Genomic DNA, 27,886 nt, shown 5'->3' with positions numbered 1-27,886 from the left:
GAATGGTCAAACTACTGCACAATTGCACTCATCTCACAGGCTAGCAAAGTAATGCTCAAAATTCTCCAAGCCAGGCTTTAACAGTATGTGAACTATGAATTTCCAGAAGTTCAAGCTGTATTTAGAAAAGGCAGGGGAACCAGAGATCAAATTGCCAACATCCGCTGGCAAAAAGCAAGAGAGTTCCAGGAAAATATCTACTTCTGCTTTATAAACTAAGTCAAAGCCTTTGACTGTGTAGATCACAAGAAACTATGGAAAATTCTTCAAGAGAGGGGAATACTGGTCCACCTGACCTGCCTTCTGAGAAACCTGTATGCAGGTCAGGAAGCCACAGTTAGAACTGGACATGGAACAACAGACTGGTTCCAAATCTGGAAAGGAGTACATCAAGGCTGTATATTGTCACCCTGCTTATTTAACTTATATGCAGAGTACATCATGCAAATTGTGAATAACAACTACTGAAATTAAAAATACTCTAGAAGGAACCAGTAGTAGAATAACTGAGGCAGAAGAACGGGTAAGTGAGCTGGAGGATAGAATGGTTGAAATAACTTCTGAAGAGCAGAATAAAGGAAAAAGAATGAAAAGAATTGAGGATAGCCTCAGAGAGTTTTGGGACAATATGAAATACAGGAACATTCAAGTTATAGGGGTCCCAGAGGAAAAAGAAAAACAGAAAGCCACTAAGAAAAGTTTTGAAGAGATTGTTCGCAGGTGTATTCTTTACCACTGAGCCTTTACCAGGGAAGTTCCACATTAAGAAGCTATAAAATGAGAAGTAAATTTAACTCAAAGCAGAGAAAATAAAATAATAAAAAAAAATTAATGACACAGAAAACAGAAAAGGAAAAAGAAACAATGAAACCAAGTCAGTTATTTCAAAGGATCAAGAAAAATAATAGATGTTTTGCCAGAAGTTTTGAAAAAAGATACAAATAATCAATATCAAAAATGAAGGAGGAACCATCACTATAGATTCAAAAGACATTAAAAGAATAATAACGGAATATCCCCTTCACAGATTACTGCCTTGTTGTGGCAAAGGGGCTTGCATAATTCGATGAAGCTATGAGCCGGGCCATGTAGGGCCACCCAAGACAGATGCGCCATAGTGGAGAGTTCTGACAAAACATGATCCACTGGAGGAGGATGGCAAACCACCCCAGTACATCTGCTGTGAGAACCTCATGAATGTGTAAAAGGACATGACATGACACCGAAAGATGAGTCCCCGAGATCTGAAGGTGTCCAATACGCTACTTGGGAAGAGCGGAGGACAACTACTAATAGCCCCAGAAAGGATGAAGCAGCTGGACCAACGCAGAAACGGTGCTCGGCTGTGGATATGTCTGCTGATGAAAGTAAAATCCAATACTGCAAGGAACAGTATCGCATAGGAACCTGGAATGTCCGGTTCCTGTAATCAAGGTAAACTGGAATGTGGTCAAGCACAAGACAGTAAGAATAAATATCTACATCTTAGGAATCAGTGAACTAAAATGGATGGGAATGGGAAAATTAAATTCAGATGACCATTATATCTACTACTGTGGGCTAGAGTCCCATAAAGGAAATGGAGTAGCCCTTATAATCAACAAGAGAGTCCAAAATGCAGTACTTGGGTGCAACCTCAAAAATGACATAATGATGTCAATTCGTTTTCAAGGCAAGCAATCAGTATCAGAGTAATTCAAGTCTATGCCCCTACCACCGATGCCAAAGAAGCTGAGGTTGATTAGTTCTATGAAGACCTAGAAGACCTCCTAGAACTAATATCAAAAAGAAAAAAGATACTCTGTTCATCACTGGAGATTAGAATGCAAAAGTAGGAAGTCAAGAGACACCTGGAGTAACAGGCAAGCTTGACCTTGGAGAACAAAACTAAGCAGGACAAAAGCTAACTGAATTCTGCCAAGAGAATGCATTGGTAATAGCAAATACCCTTTTCAACAACACAAAAGATGAATTTACACATGGACATTACCAAATAGCCAATACCAAAATCAAACTGATTATACATTCACTGTAGCCAAAGATGGAGAAGCTGTATACAGTCAGCAAAAACAAGACCTAGAGTGGACTGTGGCTCAGATCATCAGCTTCTCATAGCAAAATTCAGGCTTAAACTACAGAAAGTGGGGAAAAACACTAGGCCAGCCAGGTATGACTTAAATCATATGAATGAATCTGCAGTGGAGGTAACAAATAGATTCAAGCGATTAGATCTGGTAGACAAAGTACCTGAAGAACTACAGACGGGTAATACTGTACAATAATATTGTACAGGAGGCAGCAAACAAAACCATCCTAAAGAAAAAGAAAAGCAAGAGGGTAAAGTGGTTATCTGAGAGGACCCTGAAAATAGCTGAAGAAAGAAGAGAAGTGAAGAGAAAGGGAGAAAGGGCAAGTATACCCAATCAAATGCAGAATTCCAAAAACAGCACCAAGGGACAGAAGGCCGTCCTCAATGAACAGTGTATAAAAATGGAAGACAACAGAAGGTGAAGAACTAGAGGAAAACTGGAGAGATCAAGGGAACATTTTAACCAAAGATGAACACAATAAAGGACATAAATGGTAGAGACCTAGTAGATGCTGGACATCAAGAAGAGTTGGAAAGAATACAAGGAAGAATGGTATAAAAAAGATCCAAATGAACCAGATTTCTACAGTGGTGTAGTGAGCCACCCAGAGCCACACATTCTGGAGAGCAAAGTCAAGTGGGCCTTAGGAAGCACTGCTGTTAATAAAGCTAGTGGATATGAAAGAATTACAGTATAACTATTCAAAACCTTAAAGGATGATCCCATCAAGGTGGTGCATTCATTATGTCAGCAAATCTGGAAGACCCAGCAGTGGCCACAGGATTGTAAAAGGTCAATCCTTATGCCAATTCCCAAGAATGGTAGTACTAAAGAATGTGCTAACCATCAGACAATTGCACTCATCTCCCATGCTAGTAAGGTCATACTTAAAATCTTTCATGCTGGGCTTTAGCATTATACAAACCAAGAAGTTGTAGATATCCGCTGGGTTTAGAAAAGGAAGAGGAACCAGAGAGTAAATTGCCAACATTCGCTGGATCACAGAGAAAGTTTGAGAATTCCAGAGAGACATCTACCTCTGTTTCATCAATTAGGCCAAAGCCTTTGACTGTATGGATCATAATCAAGCCTTTGACTGTATGGATCATAATCAACTGTGGAAAGCTCTTAAAGAGATGGGAATAACAAAGCATCTTACCTGCCTCCTGAGAAACATGTATGTGGGTCAAGAAGCAACAGTGAGAACCCTGTATGAAACAATTAATTGGTTCAGGATTAAGAAAGGAGTACGACAGGGCTGTCATCCTCTTTGTTTAATCTATACGCTGAGCACATCATGAGAAATGCCAGGCTGAATGAGTTACAAGCTGGAATCAAGATAGGCGGCAGAAACATCAACAACTTCAGATGAGCAGATGATACCACTCTAATGGCAGAAAGTGAGGAGGAACTAAAAGAGCCTCTTGATGAGGGTAAAGGAGGAGAGTGAAAGAGCCGACTTAAAACTAAACATTAAAAAAACTACAATCATGGTATCCAGCCCCATTCAGTTCAGTTCAGTTCAGTTCAGTCCAGTCTCTCAGTCGTGTCCAACTCTTTGCGACCCCATGAATCACAGCACGCCAAGCCTCCCTGTCCATCACCATCTCCCGGAGTTCACTCAAACTCATGTCCATCGAGTCGGTGATGCCATCCAGCCATCTCATCCTCTGTCGTTCCCTTTTCCTCCTGCCCCCAATCCCTCCCAGCGTCAGAGTCTTTTCCAATGAGTCAACTCTTCACATGAGGTGGCCAAAGTACTGGAGTTTCAGCTTTAGCATCATTCCTTCCAAAGAACACCCAGGGCTGATCTCCTTTAGAATGGACTGGTTGGATCTCCTTGCAGTCCAAGGGACTCGCAAGAGTCTTCTCCAACACACAGTTCAAAAGCATCAGTTCTTCGGCACTCAGCTTTCTTCACAGTCCAACTCTCACATCTATACATGACCACTGGAAAAACCATAGCCTTGACTAAAAAGACCTTTGTTGGCAAAGTAATGTCTCTGCTTTTCAATATGCTACCTAGGCCCCATTACTTCATGGCAAATAGAGGGAGAAAAGGTGGAAGTAGTGTCAGATTTCCTCTTTGGGGGCTCTAAAATTGCTGCAGATGGTGACTGCAGCCATGAAATCAGAAGATGTTTGTTTCTTGGCAGGAAAGTTATGACAAACCTAGACAGTGTGTTGAAAAAGAGAGACAACAGTCTTCCAACAAAGGTCCATATAGTCAAGGCAATGATCTTGCCAGTGGTCACATAGGATTCTGAGAGCTGGACCATAAAGAAGGCACAGCACCAAACAATTGATGCCTTTGAACTGTGGTGCTGGAGACGATTCCTGAGAGTCCCTTGGACAGTAAGGAGATCAAATCAATCTTAAGGGAAATCAACCCTGAATACTCATAGGAAGGACTGATGCTGAAGCTGAACTCCAGTATTCTGGTCATCTGATGTGAACAACTGACTCACTGGAAAAGTTCCTGATGCTGGGAAAGACTGAGGGCAGAAGGAGAAGAGGGTGTCAGAGAATCAGATGGCTGGATGGCATCACTGATGCAATGGACATGAACTTGGGGAAACTTCGGAAGATGGTTAAGGACAGAGGCCTGGTGTGCAGTCCATGGGGCTGCAAAGAGTCCGACACAACTGGGAGACTGAATAACAACAAAAGGAATATTACAAGCAACTTCATGCCAATAAAATTGGAAACTTAGATAAAACAGATAATTTCCTTAAAAGACACAATGTATCAAAACTTAAAAAGAAATGGATGACTTGAATAGTCTTATATCTACTAAAGAAACTAAATTAATAGTTAAAAATCTTCCCACAGGTTGTGCGCCTGCGCGGAGTGCCGGGACAGGGCGTGAAAAAAAAAAAAAAAAAAATCTTCCCACAAAGAAAACTCTTAGACCAGATGGATTTGCTGGTGCATTTTACTGAACAACAAAGAAATAATCCCTATAATACACAAGTTCTTCCTATAAAACAGAAGAAACAGATTGGAATATCCCCCAATTCATTTTATGAGACCAGCAACACCTTCCCATCAAAACAGACTGGAAAAAAAAAAAGAAAAAAAAAAAAAAAACAGACTGGAATATTACAAGAAAAGAAAGCTACAAAGTAGTTTCCCTTATGAACAAAGCTGCAAAATTCATCAACAAAATTCTGGCAAATCAAATCCAGCAATATGGAAAAACATTAATACATCATGATCAAGAAGGATGTGTTCCAGGAATACACGGCTGTTTCATATTTGAAAATCAATCAATTCACCATATTAAAAGAAAGAAAAACCATATAATCATCAAAATAGATGTAAAAACAAAAAAAGATTTGATAAAATTCAACAATTCATGACTTGAAAAACAATAAAACAAAACAAAAAAAACAGCAATAAAACCTTCCCCCTAACATTCTCACCACTTGTACTCAACACTGTAAAGAAGGTCCTAACCGATGTAATAAGAATCAAACAAAAGATCAACATAATGGAAAGGAAGAAGTAAAACTTTCTTTTTATTTACAGATGATTTGAATATCTAGAGATAATCCCAAAGAATCTACAAAAAGAGATTCCTAGAACCAAAAAGTGAGTTTAATATGGCTACAAGATACAAAGTCAATATATAAAAATCAATGTATTTCCATACACTAGCAATAAAAATTAAGAGTCTAAATTATGAAAGGTCACTTCACAGTATCATCAAAAATATGCAATATTTAGGAATAAATTTAACCAAGCAATTTCAAGACACAGAAATTGAGACAGTGAAAAGCACAGAGAGTCTGGGTATAGCTCACACTCATATGGTCAACTGATTTTTTTTAGAAAGGTACTAAGATAATTCAGTGGACAAAGAGTTAGTCTTCAATAAATGGTGCTGAAAGAACTGGACTTACATAAAAACCCTAGCGTATAATAAAGACATATTCAGTTTTTGTCATGGGATCCTAGTACAGAGCTCTTAAAACCCTTGGAATTTCCTGAATGATAGAAGTATTTTCTATCTATTTTTATTCATACTGAGCCCCTCTCAACCATACCAGAGCTCATGTTAATGAGATAACTATTGGAGAGCCCCTTAAAAGTTTTAGGATGGAGGTTGGTCATCATTACAGGTTAGAACTTTTTATCCCTACCCATCAACCTCTGGAGAGGGTAGAGGAACCAGACATTGAGTTCAATCACTAATGGCCAATTATTTAATCAACTGTGGCTGTGTAGTGAAATCTCCATAAAACCCATTAACAGTTGGGTTTAAAAGCCTCCAGGTTGTTGAACACATGTTTGGGAGGGCATCATTCCCAAGAGGGCATGGAAGCCCCTAAACACCCTCCAGTCCAATCTTGCCCTATGCATTCTACTATTTTGGCTGTTCCTGAGTGGCAGCCTTTATAATAAGCCAGTGAAGTTGCTCAGTTATGTCCGACTCTTTGCAACCCCATGGACTGTAGCCTACCAGGCTCCTCCATCCATGGGATTTTCCAGGCAAGAATACTGGAGTGGGTTGTCATTTCCTTCTGCAGGAGATCTTCCCAACCCAGGATTAAACCCAGGTCTCCCACATTGTAGGCAGACGCTTTACCATCTGAGCCACCACCAGTAGTAATAAGTAAAGCAACTTCTTGAGTTTTTTGAGTCAGTCTAGCAAATCCTATTCCTGACATGATATGGGGGTGGGGAGGGGAGGACTTGTACACCAATTCACTACATCTCTGACACCAACTGGATGTCAAACAATTCAACTCAATTCTAATGCTAACTCCGTAAATCAGCACAGACCATACTGTTAAAGGTTCCCATAAAACTGCTTTCACTTTACACGCCAGTCATAAGTACTGGAGATGAACCATACTTCCGACCAATCACCTATAAATTCAAGAGTTCCCCACAAATTCCTCATCAGATTCAAAAATTCATCAGAAAACCTCACAGAACTTAAGAAGTCACTTTGCTTACATTTGCTGTTGTTTAGATGCTAAATCATACCCAACTCTTTTGCAACCCCATGATCTATAATCCTCCAGGCTCCTCTGTCCACGGGATTTCCCAGGCAAGAATACTAGAGTGAGCTGCCATTTCTTTCTCCAAGGGATCTTCCCATCTCCTGCATTGGCAGGCAGATTCTTACCAGTTTATTATTAAAATACAACCCAGGAACAGCCAAATGGAAGAGATATACAGACAAGGTACAGGGGAGCAGGGGCACAAAGGTTTTGCCCTCCAACATTTCCATGAGTTCACCAACCTGGAAATTCTCCCAAACCTCACTGTTTATAGGTTTTTATGGAGTTTTCACTACATGAACAATTGATTAAATCTCTGGCCAGTGGTGACAGAACTCAATTTCTGGCCCCTCTACCTTCTTGAAGTTGGAGAACTGAGGCTGAGAGTTCTAATCCTCTAATCACATAGAGAAGATACTCTTAATATAATGCGAAGGAAATCTCCAGGATTTTAGGAGCTTTGTGCCAGGAACTCAGGGCAGAAATCAAGGACATATTTTATTTTGATCACATTACCTAAATTCACACCTTGCAACAAAAATAAAGAATGTGTCATAGACTTAAACACAAAACATAGTAACTAAAAACTTTCTGGAAGAAAACACAGCATGAGAAACTCTCTGTGACTCTGAAGTAGGACAAGATTTCTTAGTTCACAAAACTGAAAAAGAGAAAACAAATTGAGTAACTGGACATCAAATGAAAAATTTGTGTTCTTCCAAAAAACTGTTAAAAAAAAGAGAAGCCAAAGAGTAGGAAAAAATACTTTAAAAACATGTATCAGCAAAAGGTCTTATATCAACAATATATTAAAAACTCTATAATCAATACAGTTTTTGTTAAAACATGGCCAAAAGACCTAAATACACTTCTCCAAAAAGACACATAAAGGTGACAAAAAAGCAAGAGAAGAGGTACTCAAAATCATTATTCACTAGAGGAATGATATCAAAAACCACAATTACACACAAGTGCACACCAATTAGTAGGTCTAAAATTCAAGACTGACAATATCAAGTGTTGGCAAGGATGCAGAAGACCTGAAAGGCTCATACATTGCTGTCAGGAATGCAAAATGGCTAGAGAACAGTAGCAATTTCTTATAAAACAAAATATATAGTTATTATAAACCCAATAATTCCACTCCTTAGTACTTATAAAAGAGAAATGAAAACATGTTCACAAAATGATTCATATGTGACTGTTCATGGAAGTGGTATTTATAAAAGCCAAAATACTGGAAAAACCCAAACGACCATTAACTGCTAAACAGATAAACAATTTGCAGTATATCTGTGCAATGGACTACTCAACATATAAAATGAATACTCAGCAATATAATGAAATCATACTCAAAAGTACAGTGAAACTGCTGAAACATACATCATGGGTGAGCCTCAAGCATTGTGCTAAGTAAAGGAAGCCACACACAAAAAAGGCCACCTACAGAAAGATTCCATCTGTAAGACATTCTAGAAGAGGAAAAACTATAGTAAGCATAACAAGTTCAGTGTTCTAAGAGGGTGAGAGTAGGAGAAAGGACTGACTACAAATGTACATAAAAATGATTTTTAACAGTACCACCCACCAGGAAGCTGGCAGCAGCCCGAGGACAATCTGACCCTGAAGCCAGCTGCAGAGAACCCAGCCCTAACCACGAGTGACCTGCAGCCTCTACATGAGGCAAAGCCTGGCTGTCAACCTGGCCAGAGGCCAGCACCACTTACCAGCATGGCAGTTAGCCCTACCACAACCGAAGGGTTCACTCAGCTCACTTAGGTAGCATCCCTAGAGCATATAGCTTTGGTAACCAGAGAGATGTGTGCTGATGGACCCCACAGGACACTGCCTACATGAGATCCCACAGGACACTGCCTACATGAGGCTATTTATCCAAAATTGGGAAATGTAACCAATCTACCTAAGTGCTTAGTCACTCAGTCGTGTCCGACTCTGCAGCCCTATGGACTGTAGCCTGACACCTGCCATCAACCTAATACATAGAAATAGAAATAGAGAACTGGAAAAAATGAGGCAACAAGGGAATATGTTTCAAAGAAACAAAACGCCAAAAAAATTAAGTGAAGAGGTAAGCAAACTCTCTAATAAACAGTTCAAGATAAAGATGACAGTTCAGGACTTCTTTCAAGGTTCAATGAATAAGAATCTGCCTGGCAATGCAAGGGGCATGGGTTTGATCTCCGGTCCAGGAAGATTCCACACACCACAGAGCAACGAAGCCCATGTAACACGACTATTGAGCCTGCACTCTAGAGCCCACAAGCTATTAACTACTGAGCCTGCACACCACAACTACTGAGTCCATGCTCTAGAGCCTGTGAACTTCAACTATTAAACCTGCATGGCCAGAGCCCATGCCCTGCAACAGGAGAAGCCACTGTAATGAGAAGCCCAAGCACCACGAGAAAGAGTAGCCTCTGCTCGCCGTAACTAGAGAAAAACCTGCATGGACCAATAAAGACCCAGTGTAGCTAAAAATAAAAAATGAAAAAAATGTTTTTAAAAAGATGTTCGATGAACTGAGGAGAGTACATGTAAAGCACTTTACTGTCATTGTTTGCAGATGACATGATACTCTATATAGAAAGTCCTAAAGACACCATCAACAAACTATTAGAACTCATCACTCAACTTAGTAAAGTTGCAAGGTACAAAATTAGTATACTAAAATCTGTTTCCTTTCTATAAACCAGCAACAAACTAACAGAAACAGAAGTTAAGGAAATAATCCCATGTATAATTGCAGCAAAAATATCTATAAATAAATTTACCAAGGAGGTAAAAGATCTATACTCAGAAAATTACAAGAAACTGAAGACACCACCAACAAATGGAAAGATACACTGCACTCATGGGTTTGAAGAATATTGTTAAAATGATCATACTACTCAAGGCAATCTCTAGACTCAGTGCAATCCCTATTAAAATACCCACAGCATTTGAACCAGAACAAGTAATTCTAAAACTCGTATGGAAACACAGAAGACCCCAAATAGCCAAAACAACCTTGAGAAAGAATAGAGTTGGAGGTATTACACACTCTGATTTCAAACTATATTACAAAGTTACAGTAATCAAAACAATATGTTACCTGCCCAAAAAACAAAAATATTAATAGATTAATGGAACAAAACAGAGAGTACAGAAATAAACCCATACTTTTATCAGCAATTAATCTACAACAAAGAAGAAAAGAATATACAACAGGGCAATACATGGTGTTAAGAAAACTAGACAGCAAATGCCAAGGAATCAAACTGGGTTATATTCTCACACCATATATAAAAATAAACTCAAAATGAATTAAAGACTACATATAAGACCTGAAACCAAATAACTAGAAGAAAACTTAAACTTCAGGCAGTATGATCTTCGACACTGGTCTTAGCAATATTTTTTTGGATATGTTTCCTCAAGTAACAGAAACAAAAGTGAATATAAACAAATGATACTATATCAAACTAACAAGCTTTTGCACATTGAAGGAAACTACCAACAAAACAAATGGGAAAACACATTTGCAAATTATATTATCTAATAAGGTATTAATATCCAAAATAAAATACTCATACAACTCAGCATCAAAAACAAATATTCTGATTAAAAAATGGGCAGAGGACCTGAATAGACATTTTTCCAAAGAAGATATACAGATGGCACACAGGTGAAATCACTCATCATTATGAAATATAAATAAAAATCACAATGAAATATTACCTTCTATCTGTCAGAATGGCTATTAAAAAAAAAAAAACAAATAACAAGTGTTGATGAGAATGTGGAGAAAAGAGAACCCTGTGCACTGTTGGTGGGAATACAAATTCATACAACCACTATGAAAAACAGTATGGGCGTTCCTCAAAAACAAAAAACAGAATGATCAAATGACCCAGAAATTTCCCTCCTTGGGATCTTTCCAAAGAAAAGAGTGTAGAAATCGTCATTCATATTTTTAAATACATAGACTTGTATATTTTTTCTTTCCAAAAAAAAAGAAAACTAAAACACTAATTCAAAAAGGTATATGCATCTATATGTTCAATGCAGCATTATTTACAATCGCAACATAAGGAAGCAACCTAAGTGTCCATGATAAAGAAAACGTGGTACAGATACATATGTGGTCAGCAGAATATTACTCAGCCATAAAGAAGAAAAAACTCTTGCCATTTGCAAGAATGTGGATGGACACAGAGGGCATTATGCCAAGTGAAATAAGTTAGACGAAGAAAGACAAATATTCTAAGATTTTACTTACATGTAGAATTTATAAAACAAAACAAATAAACATAACCAAACAAAAATAAGAGTCACAGACAGAGAACAAACCAGTGGTTGCCAAAAGGGACAGGGCAGGAAGATGAATGAAATAGATGAGGGAGATTAAGAGGTATAAACTTCCAGTTACAAAAGATATGAGTCATAGGGATGAAATGTATAGCATGGAGAATTCAGTCAATAATATTTAATAACTGCATGGTGACAGATGGTAACCAGACTTATCATAGTGATCATTTTGTAATGTATGGAAAGAATGAATCGTAATGTTGTACACCTGGACTTAACACAGTAATACAAGTCAGTCACACTTCAATTAAAAATGAAAAAAGAAAGCTTTACGTTGTATATCACAACTGTCCTCATGGTTTAAACACCTGTCAAAACTGACATATGTCCTTAAAACAGGTGCATTTTATTGCAAATAATTCTATAACACAAGTTTTTTATTTCCAAAAAAGAACCCTACACAGAATTAATACAAATTTGTATCTTTTAACTTTACTTACCAAACTCTCTAAGGAACTAACATTTAAACTAACGAATATAACAACTTGAGATTCTAAACAATACTGAATATTTAACTTCATTAGTCAGAGGACTCCACATACCTAACTGTCATGACATCTACATCCACTTGAACAATATATCACTCAATAAAGCACGCTGACAGTTTTAGTGACAAGTTTTTAGTCAGAACATAATTTACTAGAACTCAAAAGCAGAAGCAAAAGTACCTTTACTTTAAAAAAAAACAAAACCATACTAGTATAATTCAGTGAATCACTCAATTTAGAGTTCTACATACAGGAATCAATTACCAAGAACTGTTTATAATCTATTTCAGGAATTTAAAGACAAAAAATTTCCTCAGATTCAGTAATTTCTCATAAAATTGTTATGATAAAAACAATACATATGTAGTTTGCTACCTAGTGTTAGAACACTAAAAGAACAAGAAAATGAACAGATGAGTATGATTAAACATTTACATCCAATACAATAGCCTAATTAAAAGGTCTTTCTCATAATTTGATTAATGATAATGTTGAAACTTTGACTCAAACATTTTGAAACAGTAAAATTATTTCCGTTTTTTTGGTATGTGTATTTCTGGGCATGTAAGAAACAAGATAAAATTAGTCAGTACTTCACAATGAATTCTAACTATCAAAATGGTTATTTCTCAGTATTCTAAGAAAAATATATGCAAGTCATAAACCCAGAAGTAATGTTCAAATCCATAAGAAAGAAAACCTAAATCTGATTCCCAACCTAGAGCCATGCCGTGGATATGGCATAGTATCTGAAAGCATGTGTAAAAAACACTTACAGTCATAATGGCTATGATATACATTTTTGTGCATCTAGATTTCATTGTGATTAATCAGAGAAAATTCATTTAACTATATTACTGTAACCAGAATGCCATTATGACATTACACATATTCTCCGTCACCATACGTGACTGTGTAAGTGCATGAAATTTTAAGAACTGAGAGACCTCATACACCAAAAGATTAAAATCAGTGATTTAGTAAAAACTCTGCCGTAGGAGTCAGAAGTAATTCCAGCAAAGCCACCACCTTTAAACAGGCACTTAGGCTCACAGGGGTTCCATTAAATGAAAGCATCTGAACTGTGACACACAGTTTTTACACTCTGATATTTTTCCTCTCAAATGTTGCAACAATCATTCAGAAACTCAATTAACATTACAATTTTAGTTACCAAATATGGAAAATACACTAAATACATTTGCTAAGTTTTTCAAAATTATTTTGTGTATATTCACTTGATACAACTTCTTAAAATACTTATTACAGAAAGCTAAACTACATTTGTAGACACAGTTTACATACGTGCAGTCATAATGGGAATATCATTTTATAGGTAGCTATCTCTTATAACATCCTTCTAACTATACAGTGGAAGTGAGAAATAGATTTAAGGGACTAGATCTGATAGACAGAGTGCCTGATGAACTATGGACGGAGGTTTGTGACCTTGTACAGGAGACAGGGATCAAGACCATCCCCATGGCAAAGAAATGCAAAAAAGCAAAATGGCTGCCTGAGGAGGCCTTACAAATAGCTGTGAAAAGAAAGGAAACAAAAAGCATATTTTTGAGATTAGTTGTTTGTCCGTTGCTTCATTTGCTATTATTTTCTCCCATTCTGAAGGCTGCCTTTTCACCTTGCTAATAGTTTCCTTTGTTGTGCAGAAGCTTTTAAGTTTAATTAGGTCCCATTTGTTTATTTTTGCTTTTATTTCCAATATTCTGGGAGGTGGGTCATAGAAGATCCTGCTGTGATGTATGTCGGAGAGTGTTTTGCCTATGTTCTCCTCTAGGAGTTTTATAGTTTCTGGTCTTACGTTTAGATCTTTAATCTATTTTGAGTTTATTTTTGTGAATGGTGTTAGAAAGTGTTCTAGTTTCATTCTTTTACAAGTGGTTGACCAGTATTCCCAGCACCACTTGTTAAAGAGATTGTCTTTAATCCATTGTATATTCTTGCCTCCTTTGTCAAAGATACGGTGTCCATATGTGCGTGGATTGATCAATATTTCTGTCTTTCTGCCAGTACCATACTGTCTTGATAACTGTGGCTTTGTAATAGAGCCTGAAGTCAGGTAGGTTGATTCCTCCAGTTCCATTCTTCTTTCTCAAGATAGCTTCGGCTATTCGAGGTTTTTTGTATTTCCATACAAATTGTGAAATTATTTGTTCTAGCTCTGTGAAGAATACCATTGGTAGCTTGATAGGGATTGCATTGAATCTATAAATTGCTTTGGGTAGTATACTCATTTTCACTAAATTGATTCTTCCAATCCATGAACATGGTATATTTCTCCATCTATTAGTGTCCTCTTTGATTTCTTTCACCAGTGTTTTATAGTTTTCTATATATAGGTCTTTAGTTTCTTTAGGTAGATATATTCCTAAGTAATCTCAAAAATATACAAGCAACTCCTACAGCTCAACTCCAGAAAAATAAATGACCCAATCAAAAAATGGGCCAAAGAACTAAATAGACATTTCTCCAAAGAAGACATACAGATGGCTAACAAACACATGAAAAGATGCTCAACATCACTCATTATCAGAGAAATGCAAATCAAAACCACTATAAGGTACCATTTCATGCCAGTCAGAATGGCTGTGATCCAAAAGTCTACAAGCAATAAATGCTGGAGAGGGTGTGGAAAAAAGGGAACTCTCTTACACTGTTGGTGGGAATGCAAACTAGTACAGCCACTATGGAGAACAGTGTGGAGATTCCTTAAGAAACTGGAAACAGAACTGCCTTATGATCCAGCAATCCCACTGCTGGGCATACACACTGAGGAAACCAGAAGGGAAAGAGACACGTGTACCCCAATGTTCATCGCAGCACTGTTTATAATAGCCAGGACATGGAAGCAACCTAGATGCCCATCAGCAGATGAATGGATAAGAAAGCTGTGGTACATATACACAATGGAGTATTACTCAGCCATTAAAAAGAATACATTTGAATCAGTTCTAATGAGATGGATGAAACTGGAACCTATTATACAGAGTGAAGTAAGCCAGAAAGAAAAACACCAATACAGTATACTAACACATATATATGGAATTTAGAAAGATGGTAACAATAACCCTGTGTATGAGACAGCAAAAGAGACACCGATGTATAGATCAGTCTTATGGACTCTGTGGGAGAGAGAGGGGGGGGGAGATTTGGGAGAATAGCATTGAAACATGTATGATATCATGTATGAAACGAGTCGCCAGTCCAGGTTCAATGCACGGTACTGGATGCTTGGGGCTGGTGCACTGGGACGACCTAGAGGGAGGGTAGGGGAGGGAGGGTAGGGGAGGGAGGAGGGAGGAGGGTTCAGGATGGGGAACGCGGTATACCTGTGCTGGATTCATTTCGCTATTTGGCAAAACTAATACAATATTGTAAAGTTTAAAAATAAAATAAAATTTTAAAAAAATAAAATAAAATAAATTTAAACCAGAAAAAAAAAAAAAAAGCACATGAGAAAAGGAAAGATATACCCATTTGAATGCAGAGTTCCAAAGAATAGCAAGGAGAGATAAAAAAGCCTTCCTCAGCGATCAACGCAAAGAAATAGAGGAAAACAACAGAATGGGAAAGACCAAAGATCTCTTCAAGAAAATTAGAGATACCAAGGGAACATTTCATGAAAAGATGGGCTCGATAAAGGACAGAAATGGTAGGGACCTAACAGAAGCAGAAGATATTAAGAAGAGATGGCAAGAATACACAGAAGAACTGTACAAAAAAGATCTTCACAACCCAGATAATCACGATGGTGTGATCACTCACCTAGAGCCAGACATCCTGGAATGTGAAGTCAAGTGGGCCTTAGGAAGCATCACTAGGAACAAAGCTAGTGAAGGTGATGGAATTCCAGTTGAGCTATTTCAAATTCTGAAAGATGATACTGTGAAAGTGCTGCACTCAATATGCTAGCAAATTTGGAAAACTCAGCAGTGGCCACAGGACTGGAAAAGGTCAGTTTTCATTCCAATCCCAAAGAAAGGCAATGCCAAAGAATGCTCAAACTACCACACAATTGCACTCATCTTACACGCTTGTAAAGTAATGCTCAAAATTCTCCAAGCCAGGCTTCAGCACTACGTGAACCATGGACTTCCAGATGTTCAAGCTGGTTTTAGAAAAGGCAGAGGAACCAGAGATCAAATTGCCAATATCCAATGGATCATAGAAAAAGCAAGAGAGTTCCAGAAAAATATCTATTTCTGCTTTATTGACTGTGCCAAAGCCTTTGACTGTGTGGATCACAATAAACTGTGGAAAATTCTGAAAGAGATGGAAATACCAGACCACCTGACCTGCCTCTTGAGAAACCTGTATGCAGGTCAGGAAGCCATAGTCAGAACTGGACATGGAACAACAGACTGGTTCCAAATAGGAAAAGAAGTATGTCGAGACTGTATACTGTCACCCTGCTTATTTAACTTATATGCAGAGTACATCATGAGAAACACTGGGCTGGAAGAAGCACAAGCTGGAATCAAGATTGCCAGGAGAAATATCAATAGCCTCAGATATGCAGATGACACCACCGTTATGGCAGAAAGTGAAGAGGTACTAAGGAGCCTCTTGATGAAAGTGAAAGAGGAGAGTGAAAAAGTTGATTTAAAGCTCAACATTCAGAAAACGAAGATCATGGCATCTGGTCCCATCACTTCATGGCAAATAGATGGGGAAACAGTAGAAACAGTGGCTGACTTTAATTTTGGGGCTCCAAAATCACTCCAGATTATGACAGCAGCCATGGAATTAAAAGACGCTTACTCCTTGGAAGGAAAGTTATGACCAACCTAGACAGTATACTAGAAAGCAGAGACATTACTTTGTCAACAAAGGTCCGTCTAGTCAAGGCAATGGTTTTTCCAGTGTTCATGTATGGATGTGAGAGTTGGACTATAAAGAAAGCTGAGCACTGAAGAACTGATGCTTTTGAACTGTGGTGTTGGAGAAGACTCTTGAGAGTCCCTTGGACTGCAAGGAGATCCAACCAGTCCATCCTACAGGAGATCAGTCCTGGGTGTTCATTGGAAGGACTAATGTTGAAGCTGAAACTCTAATACTTTGGCCACCTGATGTAAAGAGCTGACTCACTGGAAAAGACCCTGATGCTGGCAAAGATTCAGGGCAGGAAGAGAAGGGGATGACAGACAATGAGATGGTTGGATGTCATCACCAACTCAATGGACGTGGGTTTGGGTGAACTCCAGGAGTTGGTGATGGACAGGGAGGCCTGGCGTTTTGCGGTTCATGGGGTCACAAAGAATCGGACACAACTGAGCAACTGAACTGACTGAACTGATCTCTTATAACATGTATTTTTCACACTATAACATAGTCTTCATACTATCATTCTAAATAGTTCCTTAACATTCTACTGAGTGCATGTGTATGTCTGTATATTTGTATATATCTGTATAATGAAAAACTAGAAGGATAAAAAAGAAAATTAAAATTGCTATTTTTATTAGGAAAACAATGGATAAGGACATGGGTAAGAATGGGACTTCTCTTTGTATACTTTTTCATATATTTTGTACACACTTCATATGTTTGACATGCTACTTATTATTTCCTTTAAAAATGTTAAGGTAAGTAGAATACAATTTTTGCTTCTAAATAACAGATTTAAATGAAAAGTCAGAAATCAATCACTGCAACCTCCAGTGCATGTAGGGATCACTTTTTTTTTTATATCTAAATTTTTTTATTTTATATTGGGGTATAGCCAATTAGCAAAGTTGTGGTACTTTCAGGTGAACAATGAAGGGACTCAGTCATACATATATATGTGTCCATTCTCCCCCAAACCACCAGAATCACTTTAATAATGCTTAATTACCTGTTCCTCTAGTATGTTAGAAAAAGGACACAGAAAAAAGAACCTAAGGCAGGAGCCAGAGATACTGTCAGTGAATAGGAGACTAGGTTGAGACAATTTCAGAGAAACTGCTCACAACCCAATAACCCTTGAAAACAAAATCAGTGAATCACAGCACACTTTAAAGGCTAATTGGTGGTGGTGGTGGTCTAGTCACTAAGTCGTGTCTGACCCTTGTGACCCCATGGACTGTGGCCTGCCAGGATCCTCTGTCCATGAGATTCTCCAAGCAAGAATCCTGGAGTGGGTTGCCATTTACTTCTCCAAAAGGCTGATTAAATTAAGCAAGTACATGGTGAGTCTCTATTATATGCTGTGATGTGAGAATATATAAGAAGATTTTCAAGGAAGAAAAAGAGAAGTTACTATCCTCAAGAAATTTGAAGCAAGATCACTCCATAAGCTTTAAGTTTCTGGAAATGAACAAGATGCCACTAGAACACAGATGTACAGAGAAGAGAAACCTTTGTGGGGGCAGAAAGGGAAGAGGAAAAATGAGCAACTTTAGGGAATGGGAGCTAAGAGAATAACCAATAAATGAGTACACTATTTGTGAGGATTTTTCTTTTGAATATAACTGCTACTGCTAAGTCGCTTCAGTTGTGTCCGACTCTGTGTGACCCCACAGACGGCAGCCCACCAGGCTCCCCCGTCCCTGAGATTCTCTAGGCAAGAACATTGGAGTGGGTTGCCATTTTCTTCTCCAATGCATGAAAGTGAAAAGTGAAAGTGAAGTCGCTCAGTCGTGTCTGACTCTTCACAATCCCATGGACTGCAGCCTACCAGGCAACTCCATCTATGGGATTTTCCAGGCAAGAGTACTGGAGTGGGGTGCCATTGCTTTCTCCTACTTCAGAATAAAAGTTAACACTCTAATTATATGAAAAACTGTATTCTTCAACAAGAATAAATAAATGCTGCTGCTGCTGCTAAGTCGCTTCAGTCGTGTCCAACTCTGCATGACCCCATAGACGGCAGCCCACTAGGCTCCCCCGTCCCTGGGATTCTCCAGGCAAGAACACTGGAGTGGGTTGCCATTTCCTTCTCCAATGCATGAAAGTGAAAAGTGAAAGTGAAGTCACTCAGTTGTGTCCGACTCCTAGTGACCCCATGGACCGAAGGCCACCAGGCTCCTCTGTCCATTGGATTTTCCAGGCAAGAGTACTGGAGTGGGGTGCCATTGCCTTCTCCAATGCATGAAAGTGAAAAGTGAAAGTGAAGGTGCTCAGTCATGTCCTACTCTTAGCGTTTTCATATTATGAAAACCATTTTAATAAATTTTAGTCCTTATAAAAATTATTAACAGCTACAATATATTGACTTCTGCTCTGTGTGTTATGTACACTGTCACATCAAGCCTCTGACAACACCAGGAGGATCACATTACTCAAGCTGGACATATGTATAAGCAGCAGAAACTTTACTGCAAATCGTCCTCACCTAGGCAGTTGAGCATGATAAACCTACTCTCTTTGATTACCAAACTGAAGCTAAAACTAATCCTTTTATAAATGGTACATTATAACAAAAACTATAATATAATTCATTTACACTGAATGTTCTTAAATACCATAAAATTTTATAGTATTTTAAGGTGGAAGCTACAGAGTCAGAAGTTTAAAAAATCTAAAAACGACAAACTAAAGAATATCGGCCTAAACCAAGACACTTCTTAAAACATTCTGTTTAAAAATACTCCCTTATGTTCCCAGCACTGCTCTGGGAGTACTCCAAATGCTCAAAAGTACTTGAATGAATAAAATACTATATTTTGTTCCCTCAAATCTTTGATAATCTCAAGTAGATTGTCCCATTTATATGTTTACTGGAAGAAATTTTTTTCACCCCTCAACTTCTATCTTCATTTACTTATTAATAAAATACATTAATACTGTATACTATCAGCATTTATTTATCTTAATCATCTATATTTTTGACTAGTTGAAACAGATTCATTCAATCGCATGACTTAGACATACTTACAAATATGGAAAATGCAAGGCAACTTAATCTTTGGCTTTTGGTAATACAGCACAAATGGGAAAAAATAAAAAAACACTTCACTGCTGTAGACACCAATTTAAGAAAACAATTTGTGGACACATATTTGAGTGGGCACTACTACAAACACAAACCTCCGAAGCACATGTCTACATTTAACGTTTTGCAATGGCACCCCACTCCAGTACTCTTGCCCGGAAAATCCCACGGATGGAGGGGCCTGGTGGGCTGCAGTCCATGGGGTTGCTAGAAGTCGGACACAACTGAGTGACTTCACTGTATTTTTTAACTTTCATGCATTGGAGATGGAAATGGCAACCCACTCCAGTGTTCTTGCCTGGAGAATCCCAGGGACGAGGGAGCCTGATGGGCTGCCGTCTACGGGGTCGCACAGAGTCGGACACGACTGAAGCGACTTAGCAGCAGTAGCAGCAGCAATTACTACTAGTCAGTTGAAGTATTTTTTAAGTAACTTATAAACACAGAGCACACTGTTTTTGAGTAGGAGACACAATTTTTCCTTCCCAGCTCATCTTTCATAAAGATCATTCAAGTACCACAAACAAATATTTTAATTGCTCAAACTATTTTTTCAACTTCCAAAACAACTTCTCCCCATGTTGCAAAGATTTCTTTCTGAGAAAACATTTTTTTTTCTTGTAACAACAGTAGAAAAACAAAGAGGAATTGTTGGTAATGAAATTCAAACCACAGAACACTTTATAATGGAAAATACGCTACTGCTAGGGAAACATTAGACTAGTTTTAAAAATTTAATCTTTTTACATACCAGCACAGAATATCCCAGGGACTTCACTTCTGACTATTATGGTCCGTACTTTCTTATCAGATTTTAAAGCATCCACAGCTTTTGAAAGCTAAACAGAAACAGGAAAGATAAGAAGGAAAAGAGGAAAAATCATTTTCAGGTTGGTGTCAACACTGTACCATAATCTTAGAAGCAAATAGTTTATTCTTTACACTCACCATTTTTATAAGATTTTTACTTAATGAATTTTTGGCATAGGCTCTGTTTATTCCAAGCACCACAATTCCTAGTTAAGGGGGAAACAAAAAAGCATTTGAGTTAGTGAGGTATTCAGGGAACAGTTCAGTTCAGTTCAGTTGCTCAGTACTGTCTGACTCTTTGCAACCCCATGAACCACAGCACACCAGGCCTCCCTGTCCATCACCAACTCCAGGAGTTCACGCAAACTCATGTTCATTGAATCAGTGATACCATCCAACCATCTCATCATCTGTCATCCCCTTCTCCTTCTGCCCTCAATCTTTCCCAGCACCAGGGTCTTTTCAAATGAGTCAGCTCTTTACATCAGGTGGCCAAAATACTGGAGTTTCAGCTTCAGCATCAGTCTTTCCAATTCAGGGTACAGATTCCCATATATGCAAAGCTAGTTACCTTGGGACTTGGGAATCTACCACCTCTCTGAGGTTCACTTCAAGAGCTTTATCCTAATTTTCATGTTTACCGTCCTTTTCAAGCGTATTTTTGAAAAATTTGGTATACATATTTATAAAATCAATCTCATACTTAACATTTACCACTTTTGTCCAGCCTTTTAGAGAACTTTGTAACAGCATGTCCCCTTCAAGTCCTCTCTCTTTACGCACCACCAAGGTAATATGCCACATTTTACAATTCTACACATTTTAAATTTTACATAGCTTAATCAGACTACAGAGTAGGAAGGCCACATTTAAAATATAGCTTTATTATCTTCAGTATACATAGAAGTACACAATAGCTAACAATTTCTTGTCACAGGCAAGCATTATGGGATCAGCTTTTTTTTGCTTGTGTGTGTGTGTGTGTGTATGTGTTTATTAGTCACTCAGTCATGTCCGACTCTGTGCAACTCTGTGAACAGTAGCCCACCAGGCTCCACTTTCCATGGAATTCTCCAGGCAAGAATGGGTTGCCATTCCTTTCTCCAGGGTATCTTGCTGACCCAGGGATCAAACCCCGGGGTCTCCTGCATTGCAGGCAGGCTCTTTACCATCTGAGCCACCAGGGATTAATACTTCAACTATTCTATTTGCCACACTACATAGTTTTCAATATTTCCATCCCAAGTTTCTCTCCTGACTCTGTCCCATGTACTTAACAAAGTCACTTACATTTAGAATTTTCGAGTACATGCTTTTTGTCCTAAAATTACAGGAATTTCAATAAATTGTTTTACATGGTATCCATCAAACAAGAAAACGAAATGTATATTAAGTCTAATTACATTCACTGCCTTTTCAAGTATTATTACTGGTAAAAGAACTTCTGTTTGACTTGGTGTCAATGAGAACTGAATCTTAGAATTTACTCTGTTACCACCCTGTTCCACATCCCAATAGAGGATTATTTTAAGTCAAAAACAAATAAGTAAAGTGCAGCTCATTTGTAAGACTACCACTTTTGCTCAGTATAAAATTTATCTTAGTATATTACCCCTTTTTCAATTCAGGCTATTTCCTCAGTCTCTTATCATAGACAATAAGTTTGGTCTATTTATCCCCTTATACCATCTGTTTTTTATTTGTCTCTATTTACTTTGTAGAATGGTTTCTAGTTTTCTTACTTCTCTTAAATTCTAACTTATTTATATTTTAATGATCACAGCAGAAAAATTATATACTGAAATGTTATTCTGCCATAAACTACTTCTTTTGCTTTCATTACTATATTTAAGGATAAGTTATGTTTGTCAGCTGCTTACATTATCTATATACTTCATTTCAGGTCAGTAAGGGGACCTCAATAAATACATTATTGACAATCACTGGTCACATTATTCTGAATATTATAAATCTTTGACAATATATGGGGAAATATCATTATATATCAGATTTCACCCAATCATAGGAACCAAAGTTAAACTGGTTTAATGATCATTTGTCATTTGTTTTCTGAACTGACTGTTCTTACTGTTTGCCTATCTTATTACAGTTGTCGTTTGCATTTCAAATGATAAATTTTTAGATTACAGATATTAATTCATTATTTATAGAACAGATCTCTTCCCTATCATTCACTTTTAAAAGTCAACTTGTTTATGGCATTTTTTTGCACCAAAGTTTTAACTTTTTATATATTATTGCCTTTGCAACTTTTGACTTAGTATCTTCCTTAGAAAGAGTTTTCAATGAAAACACATGTTCACACAAACACTTACACCAGAATGATCAGAACAGCATTGTTCAAAATATTCAAAACCTGGAAACAACCCAAATATCCATCAGTTGATGAGTGGATAAACAAAATATAACAAATCCATGTAGTGTAATATTTAGCAAGAAAAAAAAAAGAAGCATCAATACATGTGCAACATGGATGAACCCTGAAAACATGCTGAGTGAAAGAAGCCAGGGACAAGTGAGCACGTACTGTATAATGCCGTTTACATGAAATGCTGAGAGCAGGCACATCAGAAGGGACAAAAAAGGTAGATCAGTGAATGCCTAGGGCCGCTGGAGATGGAGAGACTAAGCAGTGACAGCTAAACAGTGTTAAGTTTCTTTTTAGGGCAATGAAATGTTCAGTACTTGTAGTGGTGATAGATGCACATCTCTATAAATGCACTAGAAGCCATTACATTGTATATTTTAAACAGGAGAATTTTAAGGTATATGAATTGTATCACAATAAAGCTATTCTAAAAAAAAATGGCAATATTCACTTAGACCTAGAAATAAAGCCAAATTAGAGGAAGAACAAGGGCAAAAAAGAAGGTACACATGTGTGGTGGAGTGTGAAAGGGGACCAAACCCTTATCCTCCATGGCAAAAAGTCAGTAGACACATAATACCTAAACGTGAAAATTCCAGAAGTAGAAATATATGTATGTTATTTTAAATGAGATGACATGTGCCCAAAACAATCAGCCAAAGGGTTTTAAATAACTGTTTCTGGAATATGGGAAATGGGGTGGAGGAAAGGACTGTTAGTTCTCAAAACAAACCATATTAAATACTGTTCATATACACTAACTGTATAGGTAATTAAGAAAAAGTAAAACTGAACAAATTCAAACAAAATAAAGGATCCTCTACCTCAATGAATAAAACAATCCTCTGATACTGTCTCCTTACATTGACTACTTTCATTTCTGCTGCTCTCAACTCCACAGGAGTCTTATTCCTCTAATATGCACAAACATTTTTGGCTGGAACCATTTACAAAACAGTCCATTATTTTCCTTCTGATTTTAAAAATCAAATAACTGTATTCTAAATAACTGTAAAAATCACTCTATATCAGTTACATTTTCTAATTATATATTGAGAGTATGTGGAAACTGCAATTTTTTTTAGTGCTATTTTACATAAACTTTTTCTGGCAAATTTATGAAATATTAATAGACTTACGTGGTTCTCTTCAATATTCTAAGTCAATACTCAATCTTGTTCAAAAATACTAACAGTTATGTTTTCTGCTCCAATGTTAATTTCTCATTTCCTTCTCCTGCTGTTTCACTTTAGCTAGGCCTTCAAGTCCAATGTAATATTAGCAAAAATAGTAAGTTCCTTTATTTTGTCAATACCTTTAATGAAAATGTTTCTAAGCATTTCACTGTTTAGTACAATGTTTGCTATGCATTTCTAATAGCTTTTTTTCAAACTGGGGAAATTTATTTCTATGTTCAAACTTACATTTTAAAAAGGTCACTCAGGCCACAGTGTAGAAAACAGATTAGAAGGAAACAAGAATATACTAGACCAATATCCCTTATGAATACAGATGTAAAAAAAATCCTCAACAAAATACTAGCAAGTCAAATTTAGCAGTCATGACCAAGAGGGACTTACCCAGGAATGCAAGGGTAGTTCAGCACAAAAATTGAGCAAAGTAATACACCACACTAACAGAATAAAAGAAAATATTTTAAAATTATATGATCACCTCAACTGATGCAAAAGAAACACTGGACAAAATCCAACATGCTTTAAATGATTTTTAAGAAATAATAACTTAAAAACCTCAACAAGCTAGTAACAGAAGGAAACTTCCTCAACCTAATAAAGGACATTTATAAAAAAAAAAAAAAACAACTTATAATTAACATCATATTTAATGTTAAAAGGCTTAAGGTCTTCTCCCTGAGATAAAAAAATTAGATAAGGATGTCCATTTTCACCACTTTATTTATTTAACAATGTAATAGAAATTCTAGCAGGGTAAGTAGGCAAAAAAAAGAAATAAAAGGAATTTAGATAGGAAAAAAAAAAAGAAAGTGAAAGTTGCTCAGCCGTGTCCGACTCTTTGTGACCCCATATACTAAACAGTCCACGGAATACTATAGGCCAGAATACTGAAGTACGTAACCTTTCCCTTCTCTGGGGGATCTTCCCAATTGAACCCAGGTCTCCCGCATTGCAGGCGGATTCTTTATCAGCTGAGCCACAAGGGAAGTCCAAGAATACTGGAGGGGGTAGCCTATCCCTTCTCAGCAGATCTTCCCAACCCAGGAATCAAACCAGGATCTCCTGCACTGCAGGCAGATTCTTTATCAACTGAGCTATGAGGAAAAGAAAGAAGTAAGTCTATTTCCATCCACAAATAATATGGTCTTACACACAGAAAATCCCAATGAATCCATCAAAAACTATTAGAGCTAATAAGTGAACTCAGAAAAGCTGCATAATATAATATCAATATACAAAAATCAGTTATATTTCTATACACTATCAATGAACACTCCAAAAATGAAATTAAGAAAACAATTCAATTTGTAACAGCATCAAAATATATATATATACACAATTACTTAGGAATAAACTTAACCAAGAAATTTCACTGAAAACTACAAAACACACTGAAAGACATCTAAGTAATAAAGAAAGACCTCAGTAATAAAAATCAATCATCAATTTGTTTTCAACAAGGATACCAAGACCATCCAATGGTGCAGGACTTCTCAACAAACAGGGGTGGACAACCAGATATTCACCCACAGAAGAATGGAGCTGGGCCCTTTACTCACAGCATATACAAAATCATCTCAAAATGGATCAACAAACAGGGGTGGACAACCAGATATTCACTCACAGAAGAATGGAGCTGGGCCCTTTACTCATAGCATATACAAAATCATCTCAAAATGGATCTGAGACCTAAAACTATAACACTCTTAGAAGGAAACAAATGATAAATCTTCACAATCCTGGTTTAGGCAACACTGACTTAAATATGACAATAAAAGCACAAGCAATGAAAGAAAAAAACAGATAAACTAGACTTCATCAAAATTACCAAGAAAGTGAAAAAACCCACGAAAAGAAAATATTTGCAAATGATACATCTGATATGGGGTAAATATTGAGATTATATAAAGAACTGGTACCACTCACAACAAAAAGACAACTCAACTGAAAAACAGGCAAAGGATATGAATAAATATTTCTATAAAGAAGACATAATAAATGAGATGCATTTCTATCATTTCCTTTTAGATTCCACATATAAGGGATATCATATGATACTTTCCTCTCTCTGACTTACTTCACTCGGGGATCAACAACAAGTGGTCAACACCGAAATCAGACTGATTATATTCTTTGCAGTCAAAGATGGAGAAGCTCTAAACAGTCAGCAAAAAGAAGACCGGGAGGTGACTGTGGCTCAGATCATGAACTCCTTATTACCAAATTCAGACTTAAATTGAAGAAAGTAGGGAAAACCACCAGACCATTAAGGTTTGACCTAAATCAATCCCATATGATTATACAGTGGAAGTGAGAAATAGATTTAAGGGCCTAGATCTGATAGACAAGTGCCTGATGAACTATGGATGGAGGTTTGTGACATTGTACAGGAGACAGGGATCAAGACCATCCCCACGGAAAAGAAATGCAAAAAAGCAAAATGGCTGTCTGAGGAGGCCTTACAAATAGCTGTGAAAGAAGGGAAACGAAAAGCAAAGGAGAAAAAGAAAGACATAAGCATCTGAAAGCAGAGTTAGAAAGAATAGCAAGGAGAGATAAGAAAGCCTTCTTCAGCGATCAATGCAAAGAAATAGAGGAAAACAACAGAATGGGAAAGACTAGAGATCTCTTCAAGAAAATTTAGAGATACCAAGGGAACATTTCAAGCAAAGATGCGCTCGATAAAGGACAGAAATGGTATGGACTTAACAGGAGCAGAAGATATTAAGACTAGGTGGCAAGAATGCACAGAAGTGTACAAAAAAGATCTTCATGACCCAGATAAGCACGATGGTGTGATCTCACCTAGAGCAAGACATCCTGGAATGTGAAGTCAAGTGGGCCTTAGAAAGCATCACTATGAACAAAGCTAGTGGAGGTGATGGAATTCCAGTTGAGCTATTTCAAATCCTGAAAGATGATGCTGTGAAAGTGCTGTATTCAATATGCCAGCAAATTTGGAAAACTCAGCAGTGGCCACAGGACTGGAAAAGGTCAGTTTTCATTCCAATCCCAAAGAAAGGCAATGCCAAAGAATGCTCAAACTACCACACAATTGCACTCATCTCACACGCTAGTAAAGTGATGCTCAAAATTCTCCAAGCCAGGCTTCAGCAATACGTGAACCATGAACTTCCAGTTGTTCAAGCTGGTTTTAGAAAAGGCAGAGGAATCAGAGATCAAATTGCCAGCATCCACTAGATCATCGAAAAAGCAAGAGAGTTCCAGGAAAACATCTATTTCTGTTTTATTGACTATGCCAAAGCCTTTGACTATGTGGATTTTGTGAACTGGACATGGAACAGCAGACTGGTTCCAAATAGGAAAAGGAGTACGTCAAGGCTGTATATTGTCACCCTGCTTATTTAACTTATATGCAGAGTACATCATGAAAAACGCTGGGCTGGAAGAAGCACAACCTTAATCAAGATTGCCAGGAGAAATATCAATAACCTCAGATATGAAGATGACACCACCCTTATGGCAGAAAGTGAAGAGGAACTCAAAAGCCTCTTGATGAAGGTGAAAGAGGAGAGAAAAAGTTGGCTTAAAGCTCAACATTCAGAAAACAAAGATCATGGCATCTGGTCCCATCACTTC

The 27,886-nt window shown here is 37.4% G+C and overlaps 1 protein-coding gene across 2 annotated transcripts in view; it reads right to left on the bottom strand.

Annotated features, from left to right (window-relative positions):
• The window catches only part of AUH (AU RNA binding methylglutaconyl-CoA hydratase), a 182,716-nt gene that overhangs the window by 140,314 nt on the left and 14,516 nt on the right, over positions 1-27,886 (bottom strand). For both annotated transcript variants that reach the window (NR_198874.1, NM_001434933.1), the window contains exons 2-3: positions 20,840-20,907; positions 20,643-20,730 (exon numbers count right to left, since the gene is read on the bottom strand). Coding sequence is in view for 1 of the 2 variants with exons in the window: in NM_001434933.1 (NP_001421862.1) it covers positions 20,643-20,730; positions 20,840-20,907 (156 nt within the window). In the remaining variant the exon portion in view is untranslated. The remainder of the gene's footprint in view (positions 1-20,642; positions 20,731-20,839; positions 20,908-27,886) is intronic.

Source organism: Bos taurus, chromosome 8, assembly GCF_002263795.3.
Source record: "Bos taurus isolate L1 Dominette 01449 registration number 42190680 breed Hereford chromosome 8, ARS-UCD2.0, whole genome shotgun sequence".
NCBI lineage: Eukaryota > Metazoa > Chordata > Mammalia > Artiodactyla > Bovidae > Bos > Bos taurus.
Note: the sequence above shows the minus strand (reverse complement) of the source record. Positions and strands in the feature narration are given on the sequence as shown.